The sequence below is a fragment of the Papaver somniferum genome, chromosome 3 (assembly GCF_003573695.1).
Source record: "Papaver somniferum cultivar HN1 chromosome 3, ASM357369v1, whole genome shotgun sequence".
Classification (NCBI taxonomy): Eukaryota; Viridiplantae; Streptophyta; class Magnoliopsida; order Ranunculales; family Papaveraceae; genus Papaver; species Papaver somniferum.
The window spans coordinates 69,746,232-69,758,154 of record NC_039360.1 but is presented as its reverse complement, the minus strand read 5'-3'; the positions used below and the strand labels follow the sequence as shown (position 1 = coordinate 69,758,154).

At 36.0% G+C, this 11,923-nt stretch overlaps 1 protein-coding gene and 2 long non-coding RNA genes across 3 annotated transcripts; all 3 read right to left on the bottom strand.

Annotated features, from left to right (window-relative positions):
• Positions 1–2,101: 2,101 nt before the first annotated feature.
• LOC113361342 lies at positions 2,102–3,063 on the bottom strand. The gene is made up of 3 exons (XR_003365089.1): positions 3,034–3,063; positions 2,724–2,794; positions 2,102–2,144 (listed from the first exon to the last, which is right to left on the bottom strand). It is a non-coding gene; the product is annotated as an uncharacterized LOC113361342 (long non-coding RNA).
• Positions 3,064–4,845: 1,782 nt separating this feature from the next.
• On the bottom strand, positions 4,846–5,656 carry LOC113362269. The gene is made up of 3 exons (XR_003365663.1): positions 5,610–5,656; positions 5,040–5,114; positions 4,846–4,909 (listed from the first exon to the last, which is right to left on the bottom strand). It is a non-coding gene; the product is annotated as an uncharacterized LOC113362269 (long non-coding RNA).
• Positions 5,657–6,881: 1,225 nt separating this feature from the next.
• LOC113356436 (L-type lectin-domain containing receptor kinase VIII.1-like) lies at positions 6,882–10,821 on the bottom strand. The gene is made up of 10 exons (XM_026599569.1): positions 10,381–10,821; positions 10,204–10,301; positions 9,834–10,116; positions 9,064–9,744; positions 8,715–8,963; positions 8,447–8,604; positions 8,285–8,364; positions 8,054–8,201; positions 7,822–7,971; positions 6,882–7,424 (listed from the first exon to the last, which is right to left on the bottom strand). The coding sequence occupies exons 1-10, from the start codon at positions 10,586–10,588 to the stop codon at positions 7,188–7,190; spliced, it is 2,292 nt and encodes a 763-aa protein (XP_026455354.1). The 5' UTR covers positions 10,589–10,821; the 3' UTR covers positions 6,882–7,187.
• Positions 10,822–11,923: the final 1,102 nt, after the last annotated feature.

Genomic DNA, 11,923 nt, shown 5'->3' with positions numbered 1-11,923 from the left:
AAAATTCAAGAGAAGTGAATTTTAGTGTGAGTGAATTGTTTGAAGATGATGGTAATTTATAGAGGTAAAAAGTGAATTTTGAATTTTAAAAAAACTACCCGTTGGTGTTTTTACTACAAACGCCAGCGACCTACGTACAAGCGCCGTGTTGAAGCTTTAAGCGCCAGCGCCTGTCCTTCCAACGCCGACGTTTTACTTACGAGCGCTAGCGTTTGTTTTTTGCTCGCGCGCTTGGTTATCGAACGCCGAGTGCTTTACCATAGTGGAAAAACCAGTTTGACCATCCACCTGACTCAACAAAAATATAGGTTTGTTCATTCCCATAGGAATTGCCCTAATTTAGCACCTCTGCATTCTCAAGTGGTCCAAGAAGACTTCAAAGCAGTGCAGCTGCATTTAGTTGAGCTCATTCAAATTATGGTCACTCAGTTCTGAATATCTAACTAAACAATTTAGTGATTGACTGCATTTATTACACATCTTTAAAGCAAATCAAGCATCCCATAATCATGACTTGCTACTTCACAAGGACAATAATTCATCCTCATCATTTGTCACTTCTCTTCTTCTATTACATGGAGTCATTTCATTTCATCTTCGCAATAACTTGCAACTTAGTCAGTCAAAGCTGAGTCGTTAGAACAACTGCAGTGGTGCGAGTATAACCAAAGATTAAAGACCAAAAAAAAAACGATCAAATTTGAATTTAGTCTGGTGTGTGACGCTACGGGTAGAAGATTAAATTTGGTCGAGCGTGCACTATACGTTCGCCTGGTATGGAGCGTAAACTATACGTATGCCCGATGAGATTCCAAAAAAAAAAAAAAAAATGGGGCGGAGGTATAAAGCCCGCCCCATGTATAAAGTGAATTAAAAAAAAAAGAGTGGGGCGGAGGTATAAACCCCGCCCCACCCAAAAGAAAAAAAAAATAAAAAAAATAAATGGGGCGGAGGTATAAAACACGCCTGGTGTGGGGCGGGGACTTTATGCACGCCTGGTGTGGGGCGTTAACTATACACCCGCTTGGTGGTGGGGCGTTAACTATACGTTCGCTCGACTATATTTGGTTTTGGTCTTGGTCTTGATCTTGGACCAAATATAGTCTGGAATTTGGTCTTTGGTCCGGATTTTAATCGATAGTCTATCCGCTGTGTCTCGTTTTTTGACCAAATATTTGGTTATACTCTACCACTATGATTGCTCTTGGAAACATTACCAAAGAAAAAAAGAACAGAAATAGACAAACAAAACATGGTGGTAAATACATACCCATACACTGACAGATCTTGAAAAAGTTTTCCATAATTGCATTGATGTAATTCAAAGACCTTTTCTCTTCTCGTCTCCTCTCATGTCAAAGTTTTTCCAATCCACCACTCACATGGAACACAAGGATTGCCGGTGGTGGTAGGCCATTTTGTTCCGTTTTCTTGGTAAAGAGATGGTTGGGTTGGAAAGTGAGATATTTTCTCTGTTTTTGGACCTTTAATTAGCTGGGCCCTCAATATATTATGCTGCAGTGCACACTGCCACCACTAACGACTTCTATGCAACGTGAACGCAATAAGAATAATATTACATGGTTTCTCTCTTGGGGAAATTAGGCTCAGGCCCAACCCACGGATAACCCATAATATGAGGCCCTTAATTAAAAAAAGTTTAAATCTAGGCCCCGAGTTTTTAAAAGACTTTGATACCCTTATGCATATTGTCAAACCCATAATTAAATAAAATTTAAATCTAGACCCAAAATTATTAAATCTAGGCCCGAAATTATTAAAATACAGTGCGAAGGTGTAAACAGAAGTTACACATGCATATGGCATGTGTAACCAGAAGTTACACATCCTTATGATATGTGTAATGCAAAGTTACACTTGTATATATATGCAAATAAATAGACATCAAAAAAAAACACAAAAAAAAAAGTTATTACTTTAATATTCATTTACAATAATTTCTTAGCATGTGTAACTAGAAGTTACACACGCATCTGTTTAGTGTAATTGAGAGTTACATATGTGTCTATCTAGTGTAACTGAGAGTTACACATGCATCTGACTTGTGTATTCAGCGTCAACTCCAGTTCCAGCGAGACCATTACCACGTTTAAGCAATTAGCTTTTATGAAGTTATCTAAAACCTGAAATATAACAACAAGCAATCAGTATTTATACGATTAAAATGAACAGTACATAAAACAATGTATATTTCAGTTTCACAAGCATCTGACTAGTGTAGCTAGCGGTTACACATGCATCTGAATTGTGTAACTGAGAGTTACACATGCATATAACATGTGTAACTAGGAGATACACATTCATATGGCTAGTGTAGCTAGCAGTTACACATGCATATGACTAGTGTAACTAGGAGTTACACATACATATTGATATGTGTACCCAAAATCAGTATGTGTAAGTAAAAGTTACACATCTAAGTAGAAACTACACATCTAATTTGCATGTGTAACTGGTATCTACACATCTAATTAGCATGTGTAACTAATAGTTACACATGCATCTCACTTGTGTAACTAAGAGTTACACATGTATCTAATCAGTCTAATAATCAGTATTATCCTACCATTCTGTAATCTGGAGATAATGCATCATTATTATACATTGTTTGAGGCATGTAATTGAGATCTAAAATGTGGTTTTCAAGAATTATCATCTCATATGAAGGACAAATGATTAAGTCAACAGGGTTGAGCTTTTACCTCTGAGGTGGCAACGACACACTATTCCCAGATATATGAATCCCATGCTTCTTATGAAACAATTCATCACCCTGAAAATTGCAGCACAGTAGTCAGTACCAGACAATACAAGATCCCTAAAATTTTCAAAGTGAAAACCAAAATCAATATCTGAATCTAAAAGCAATTCAGCACAAGAAACATATTCATCAATCTCGCAAATGGAAATCAAAACATGTATGCAACATATAATGCGCATCAGAAACTCTTGGCGGCATATTATCCATCAAAATTTAACAGCAAAAAGTATATAACAAAGGCATATCCTCACCTTAGCTCCAACTACAACACCACCACCACCACCGGCTCCAAAACCTGCACATATACCACCACCGCCACTTATTAGCCAGAGGAGATCCTTCATACAAAGAATTTCACTAACACAATAATGCTACTCAAGATGAACACGCTAACTGAAACAGTTGGGTTTCATGGTGCTTAGCAGGTACACATGTAATGGCTTATGTAAACGGCAGTTACACTTGCATATGGCTTGTGTAATCTCCAGTTACACATCCATATGCTTGTGTACTCAGAGCATATAAATTATCTTCATCAGCGCTAGAAACAGGGATATCACATAGAGTTGCTCAATAAATAATATAAATGACACTTACAACATATGATGTATCTCAGCTTTAGCTTTCTCCTTCTCATTAAGCATTGGAGTCTAATGATCTGGACTTGACTATGCTCCAGAGTCGCTTTTCTGCATTAGAAACTGCTGAAACATTAAACATAATAAAATCATTAAACTGAAATATCCTATGCAACCACATGATATCATTTTTGCTCGTCTAATGCATAATATGTAATAGTTATATTTTCTCATTTCATGTCATACAAGTTTCGCAGAATACGACATAACAAACTTCCAAAAGAATGTACTTGCACGAAGCTATGGGACTGAACAAAGGATAAAATCATCTAGCAAGTGGAAGAAACATAAACTCCATCTTTCAAGTTTTCTTGAGTAATATATGTGGTTTTACAGCATGTGTAACTAGCAGTTACACATCCATATAGCTTGTGTAACTACTAGTTACACATCCATATAACTACTGAAATACAAGCTCAGCAAGACCAGTGACAAAGAAAAAAAACTAAGCATTACAACACTATGAAAATAACCCATGTAAACTAGAGACTCTAAAAGCTACTACTTATCCAACCAACATAAGCTCAAACATGAAATTTTATGCTATTTCAATCAACTAATAACGGATAGAAGTTTCATATTAGGTTACATATGCATATCCCATCAAATTAGCATAGTTACACATCTATTTTGCATGTGTAACTAATATATACACATCAATTTAGCTTCTGTAACTAGAAGTTACACATCTAATTAGCATGTGTAACTACTAGTTACACATCCATAGTCTACCAATACTATGCTGGTAAAAAAGCCTTACACTGTGAAGTGGGAAACCTGGTAAAAGTTCATACACAAGAAAACTGTACTACATGTAATCCGCAGTTACACATTCATATATCATGTGTAATTTGCAGTTACATATGTCATAAGCATATGTAATAGGAAGTTACACATGCATATGGCATGTGTAAGCCGCAGTTACACTTCAGTGTTTTTTAAAGCCATCTTACCATTGGGAGAATAGATACTGAGATGAATTGGATCGGTAGAGATAGATTTGGAGCGTCATGTCCCTTTATCCCTTTATTTGTTTCATCTGCGATCTCCTATCTCAGAGCAGCTACATAAATATAACAGATAAGCTGTTAGATGAAATTTATCAAATTGGGTCAGTTGTACAAATTATACTTTTTCAGAGAATCAAATGCTTAACGAGGACACCTTTGTATATCAAACAACAAAATTAGTTACAATGATGACCAAATTTGCAGAGTAACCAAACAGACCTAGGACCACGTAAAAAACAGATTAAACATACTTCCAACATTTGCAGAGTAACCAAAACATTTGCAGCATGACATCGGAAAATGAAGTACCTAACAACCAAATAACTAAGACACAACCAGTGAGAAACAACCAAAAAATTTACCTCAAGAGCAAAACATTGGCAGCATGGCATCTGAAATGAAGTACCTATAATCATCTTTATCAGTTGACTTCTACTTCTCAGCACTGCTTTCTTTCATATATGTCAACACATATGAGCCTGGTGATAAGGATGAATCAGAGCTTTCTAATTTCTCAGAAAAGTACAACAATTGAGCAATCAAACTCTTTTGTGATTCAAGAGTCTTTTCTGTTGTCTCATCTATAGCCACTTGGATAAACAAACTAACCAATGAAGCAGTTCTCATTCAATTTATCAATTCTGATATCACCAGTGCCTCCTCATCCTCCTAAAGAACCCCTACCTGCACCACCAACATCACCAGACCAGTTCATATGAGTGGATGAAAAATCAAATCAAATCTATGGGTAACAGAGACAATGATTCTTTGATACTGAATCTCAAAACATTATTTTAGATCGTAGATACAAATTAAGATTTACGACGAATAGATATGGATTTTTTGTTCAAGTTTTTTCAAAAAATCTAAATCAAAACAACCAGAGTGAGTAGAAAATTGTAGATCTATGCTTCGATTTCAATTAGGATAGGTTAATTAAAAAAAAAATGAAGATATAGGTTCTGAAAACCCTAAAATCCTTAAGAGAAGATGATACTTATACACAAAATCATGCTCATCTTTCCCATGATTAAGGATCTAAACTCTAATTAAGGATTAGATAATGAAATCGAGATTAATTTTCATTTTTTTTTTTCAAAATCATTAAAATCAAACCACGAGAAATTTGATTTCAACTCGAAATCGATTAATGAAAGCTTTAAAGGAAGATTAACTTACCTTTCAATTCGTTTTTCCTGATGTTTCTCTTCGATTTCTTTGGTTAATTATCAGACTAAACAAATCATCTGCATCTTTCGTAAGATCTATCTTTTGATCAGATTCAATCGATCTTTGACATAAATGAAACTACAGAGGCATAAAAGGAGAAGATGCAATCAATCGTTGTTGTTGCAGTCGAAGATTTGATGAAGACGAAGAAGATTTGATGCAGTCGAAAATGAATCTCAGGAACCCTAGAAACCATTGTTCTACAACAGAGAGAGATAAAGATGAAAGAGAAAGAGAATACAGAAATGAAAAGAAGCTTCTGGGATTCCCTTGTATAAATACTAAAGGGCAATGTTGCCATTATTAAAATTCGGAATAATTAATTATGGGCCTGATCTAAAGATAATTTGATTTTTCGGGCCTAATAATATCATTTTATGAAAGTGTGGAGTTGAGGGTGGAGGATCCATTTTGTGGGGCTTCTATATGTTTGAACCCATATAGTAGGGGGTTCTAGTATTTTTCACTTCTCTCTTCTTGTCTTGGTCTGGTATAAGATCCAAATCTAGATTCATGCTTTATCCCCCACAAATCTAGCTGTTGTCCTCCTCCTCGCTTTGCATTATTGCATCTTCCTTGCGTAAGATTGGCACAGGGTTCTTTGCCGAGATCTGGGGTCTATTATTGTTCAAGGAAATGAAGTCATATTGTAATTTATGTTTTTCTTTCCTCCTCTTTGCATTTCTGGTTGGCATGATTTGGTGAAATATCCATAAGCCGTCACTTGGACAAATTTTTTTTTAGTAATATTACCAGCTAATGCGTGTATTATGGCCATATTACGTGCAGCAGCCAAGCCCACGTCTGCCTAAGCAGACAGTTAAGCCTTGATACACGCAAGGGATGATTTGGTTGAGGCAGACATAAGAAATCTTCAATTATAACGACATTCCTTGTCAAGATAATATATGTACTTGTTTAACACAGTGCATTATAGTAAAGATATCATTGTTTAGAACAACACTCATTCTCATGATACTATTTTACTCCACTTGCTAAAGACACTACACAGAATAACAGCAACAACATACTTTGTTTATTTACAGAAGAAAAGAAGGAACTTTTCAAGCAGCCATAAGACCAGTTTTTGTGTAAATGTAACCCTTTCTAATTCTATCAATCCAGAAAATGTTTTTAGCAACTAATTTTCTTGTTTTTGTTTATAACAAAAAAAAAAAATACAATTGCAAATTAACTCTTAATCTGACCCTTAGGGAGAGCTGAGAATAATACCAGACTAGAACTCTTTATTTATTTATTTTGAATTTTGCTTCAATTTCCCACCCTAAAGAATAACACTAAAGGGACGACGGACACACGAGTCTTATTTTCCCAAGGCGAGGAGGAGGGAGGGTAAACCTTCTACAAACGACCTCTCATCCAAGACCAACCGGACAAACAATTAGCACTGTAACTTTCAATAAATAAGAAAAGAGCCACAATGGCACTTGAGATATACATGAACCGCTGTAAGTTGATGAGTGTATCTTCTTTTTGGTACCTAATCATCAGTTGGGAACCTTCAAATTAGTCGAAACTTGATGAACGACTCCATCTTCCCTGCAAATATTCTTCGAATGAGAGACCTTGTTCAATGCTGTTAAAAGATGTATCGTCTTCCACATCGAGTAGTGCTAAGTTAAGATGGGATTGGATGTCAGGTGGCGGAAGTGATTCTCCATCTAATGAGAACTCGTCAGAAGCACAGAGTTGCAGCTTCGACCACTTAATTACATCGGCATCACCATTTAGTAGCTTCAAGACCTAGATTCATCAGATAGAAGCTCAAGTTATTTTTTTCAAAAGATAGGTTTTTATTGATTAGTTGCTTAAACAATGACAAACACATGATTGAAACATTGAAGAAAAATAATGTTGGACAAAGCTTCCTAGTTTTCATCCTGTCCAACTTTAAGGAAAATGATATTTAGCTTCTATTCTGTTCACTATAATTAGGCAACTATAGTTGCATTCTTTAGGCTGTGGAAATAACAAGCATATCACATCTTCTAACGTTGAATTACTATATTTTTTACTCTCGATAAGTTTAAAAAAATTCTCGTATCAGAACTGAGTAAGAAAACACATACATGGCAGAACTGGTGCAGAGTTGTAAAAGAACCTCAAGTGCAGCTAATATGTAATAAAAGGAATCACTTACAAGATCCATTCGAGGACGAGTTCGAGGTTCATGTCTTATACAAAGAGTTGCAGCAAGAACCATCCACTCCATTTGATCTCGGTCATAATTATCTCCCAACTTTGGATCCAACAATTGTAAAACCTTTCCACCATTTAGAATCGGTTTAGCCTAGCCATTACCATAATAAATTCCCAGTGTCAGTTCATGTCAAGATACACACAAAATCAGAAGGAAATGCCAGAATACTTACCCACATGACTAAGCTCTCGTGGCCCTTTGGATTGTCGCTGTCAATTGGTTTCCTCCCTGAAAGAAGCTCGAGAAGTACGACTCCAAATGCATAAACATCAATCTTATCATTGAACTTACCGTACATAAAGTATTCAGGGGCTAAGTATCTGCAAGAGGAGATAGAAGCAATTTAAGATGCATGATTCCTAAAGATTAGCCACCATATCACTAGAATTTCTTTTTTACTAACCCGAAAGTTCCTGCAACATCAGTACAAGTTACACCAGATGCAGTAGGTGAAGCCCATTTAGCAAGTCCGAAGTCTGACAGCTGAGGACACCAATGTCAAGCAAAAATTGAGCATTGGGAATTATACTTCATTTGTTAGTCACTCATTAAAAGTGTAAAGTACCTGTGGCTCAAAATCATCTGAGAGAAGGATGTTGGATGATTTCACATCTCTGTGAATCACGGCCTGTTCATTGCTGTGCAGATAATTTAGTGCCTCGGCTACACCAATGGCCACCTTGAATCTATCCATCCAATTCAAAGGTGGACTGTCCTTACTCCCTGATTCATTGAATAGGAAACAACAAAAGAAAACATCCATGAGATGAAAACAGAAGAACAAACATCTAAAAATTATCACCACACCAGAGAAAAGTTTAAGTGTTACGCACCATGAAGGTTTTCTTCTAGACTTCCCTTTGATAAGAAATCATAAACCATGAGAAGATTATTGTCCTCAAAACAAAACCCAGAGAGGGACATAATGTTCTTGTGATTTAAGGTATTGATGATCTCAATTTCCAGAACAAACTCCTTGAGAACATCTGCAGATTGTTTCAAGATTTTCACCGCCAGTTCATGACCATCAGAAAGGCAACCTTTATAAACTCGACTACTCCCTCCCTTGCCGATCAAATTCTCTATAATTTTGACAGGATAATTATTAGAACCAAGTCGACAACTTACTCAAACAAAAGTTGCAGGTAAAATAAATTTGGAGAAGTAGAAGAAGAAACAAACCTGGAATGAAGTTTGAAGTTGCAGTCTTAAGTTCCACATAAGTGAACAATCGGCAAGTTGAAGAGAATTTTTCATGAAGAGACTCCAATTCTTTGGGTAGTTTCTTTGTGAACTCATGGTAAGGAGAGGAAGGAGAACAAACAGGATTTTCTCCCACTAGCACAATCGCGCCACTCTCACCATCTAAACTAATAGATTTGCTAATATTACCACTGGAATCCCGAGTATCTGAATGACCAAGATATAATGACGAAAGGCGACATGGCAGTTGCATTGCCCATTGAACTACAGATATCTCCTTGAACTTAGATCTCAGTGGTTTTTGCTCATTCGACAGAAATTCTCGACGAAGGAGAGGCCACCCAGGTCTTGACCCGGAGCCTTGACGCTCTGAGGGAGAGACTGAACTAGAGGCTACCTCTTGAGTCTGTACAGGGACCAATGCCATGGAATTATCAACTGAACCATCATCCGACAATGAATCTTCTTCTGCATTATTACATTTACTGGTGTCTTCTGGCAAAACAGACACCGGTGAACAGATACAGCACTTCTTCTTTTTAAGGGATTTCCCTTTATTAGAATTTCCATTTGTTATACTATTTAGCTCTTTACATTTCTTACTCAAAGTTCTATGGAACGCCCTTAACAAATTTTGATGCAGACGATGATTTTCAGCATCTGTATCACAAATACCAGAACCCAATTTAGAAAAAGCTATCCTTAACCAGAAAAATTAACATAGAAAAGATAAATTACTTGAACCTAACCTGTTGTCGAACAAGTGTCGGTGGTAGTAGTAGCAGCAGTAGAGGATTGTCTCTGAAAGACAATTTTGCCATTATTAACCGCAAGTACAGTGAAATCCTTGGAGAGTTTTCTAGCACAATATTTAGCAACAGAAGAAGCAGAAGTAATTTTCATTCCATGGTGATGGTGATTCTTAGTTGCAGTCCCAAGAATTAATTCACTTGCACCATATGATTTCGCTTCTCTCACCAGAATTTTCCTAATTGAAGATGACCCTCTACAGATCTTAAGCTTCAGATCAACCTAATCACCACAAAAAATCATAAAATCAAACCCAAAACTGATACTAGAGAGTAAAATTTGTGTGTTTTAGAAAGAATGAAAACAAACCTGTTTCAAATTACAAAATCCTTCATAAACAGAGAGTACAGAATCAAACGCTTTAACCAGCGCAAGTAGTGATGAATTCCCATTTGGATCAAGAATCTCTACACAACAAACAAATTCAGATAACTGAAAATGGTATAATTGGAGACTTTAAGCAAATGATTTGCAGACAATACATACCAGTAGAATTATTGTGGTTGAGGACGTGAAGAGCAATGACATGATCACCAGGTTGAGCAACTTTAACAAGAGCCCATGTTAGTAATTCTCTACTCTGTTGATCCATCTTCACTCCCACCACAACTGTCTTTCCTTCTTCTTCTCCATTATCTTCTTCTGGTTTCATGTCTGTACAATTTTTAATCAACATCATTTTCTTCTCCTTCATTTTCTTCTTTCCAAATCGCTCTTTATACTGAGATTTTTTGACTGGATATGTATTAAATTTTAAGACTTTACATATATGACTTGTGATGATGGTTGCCTTGCCGGTGTTGTTGTGTGTTTTGTACCTGCTACTCTAACTCCATCCATTTGTGCAGTCGTCATTCGCTCCTATTCTCACATATCAAGTTACTTGCTTTCTCCTATTTGTTTTTGTTTTGTTCCCCACCTTGGCTTTTGCTTTTCATTTTTCTGTATCAAAGTCTACAGCCGACGCTTAGACTTGTAGGTTGGAATGATGGCCCAGCCTTAAAGGAACTGTACCAATAATGTTTTTTTAATACGGACGGGGCACAGAGTTTGACTGGAAAAGGGCAATGGTTTCGGACAATTCAGTTCTAACAGGAGCATATCGTTACGAGATTATTAAAAAACAAACAAAAAAACACATGTTGTCAGGAATAGTATCATTTTTATTATTGGTCTCTCAAGTCTCAACCACTTCCGATTTACTCGAGGCTTAGTTTGTTACCCCATGTAATTTGTAATTTGAAGTAGTATTTTTCTGCATTGTGGTGTGTAAATGAACTGGTTAAACGGTTGGCTGATTATTATTGTACAAGGCAGATTCGGAAAAAGAGGCCGTATAGAAAACATTTTTCTCACTGAATGGTAAATAGTATTATCCAATTTTCTTTAGAAACATTTTTCTCACTCAAAACCTTTAATTCCTCTATATAGTACTTCCTCTATTCCTTTTTAATAGACTGGTTTTGTTTTTAGAAAAAATTAAGGAAATTAAGAGAATTGGTCCTCATGACACTTGTCAATAAAAGAAGTGAAGTGAAATGGTCCTCATAACACTTGTCAGCAAAATAAGTATAGTGAAATGGTCCACATGACACTTGTCATCAAAAGAAGTTAAGAGAAAAGTGGTCCCAGAAAACTAAAATAACATTTGACTTTCCCAATTAAAAAACCAGTCTATTTTTTTGAAACATTTATTTTAGGAAACCAGCCTATTAAAAACGAATGAAGGGAGTATATCATAATCTATGTATCCTTTTCTTTTTCTCTTACTATTTTTTCTTCTTTCCCTTTTTCCATGATAAAATCATAATCTATTTGTCTTCTTTTTCCTTACTTGTTTTTCCCTTTTTTTTCTTTTTTCTTTGATAAAAAAATCGTACAAGGATAGAATTCCAATACTTATAAGCATTCATTCGGTGAATTACCGTTTGGGAAAATTAGGCTAAGGCCCAGTCCGTGAATAACCCATAATATGAGGCCCTTAATTAAAAGAAATTTAAATCTAGGCCCCGAGCTATTAAAGGACATA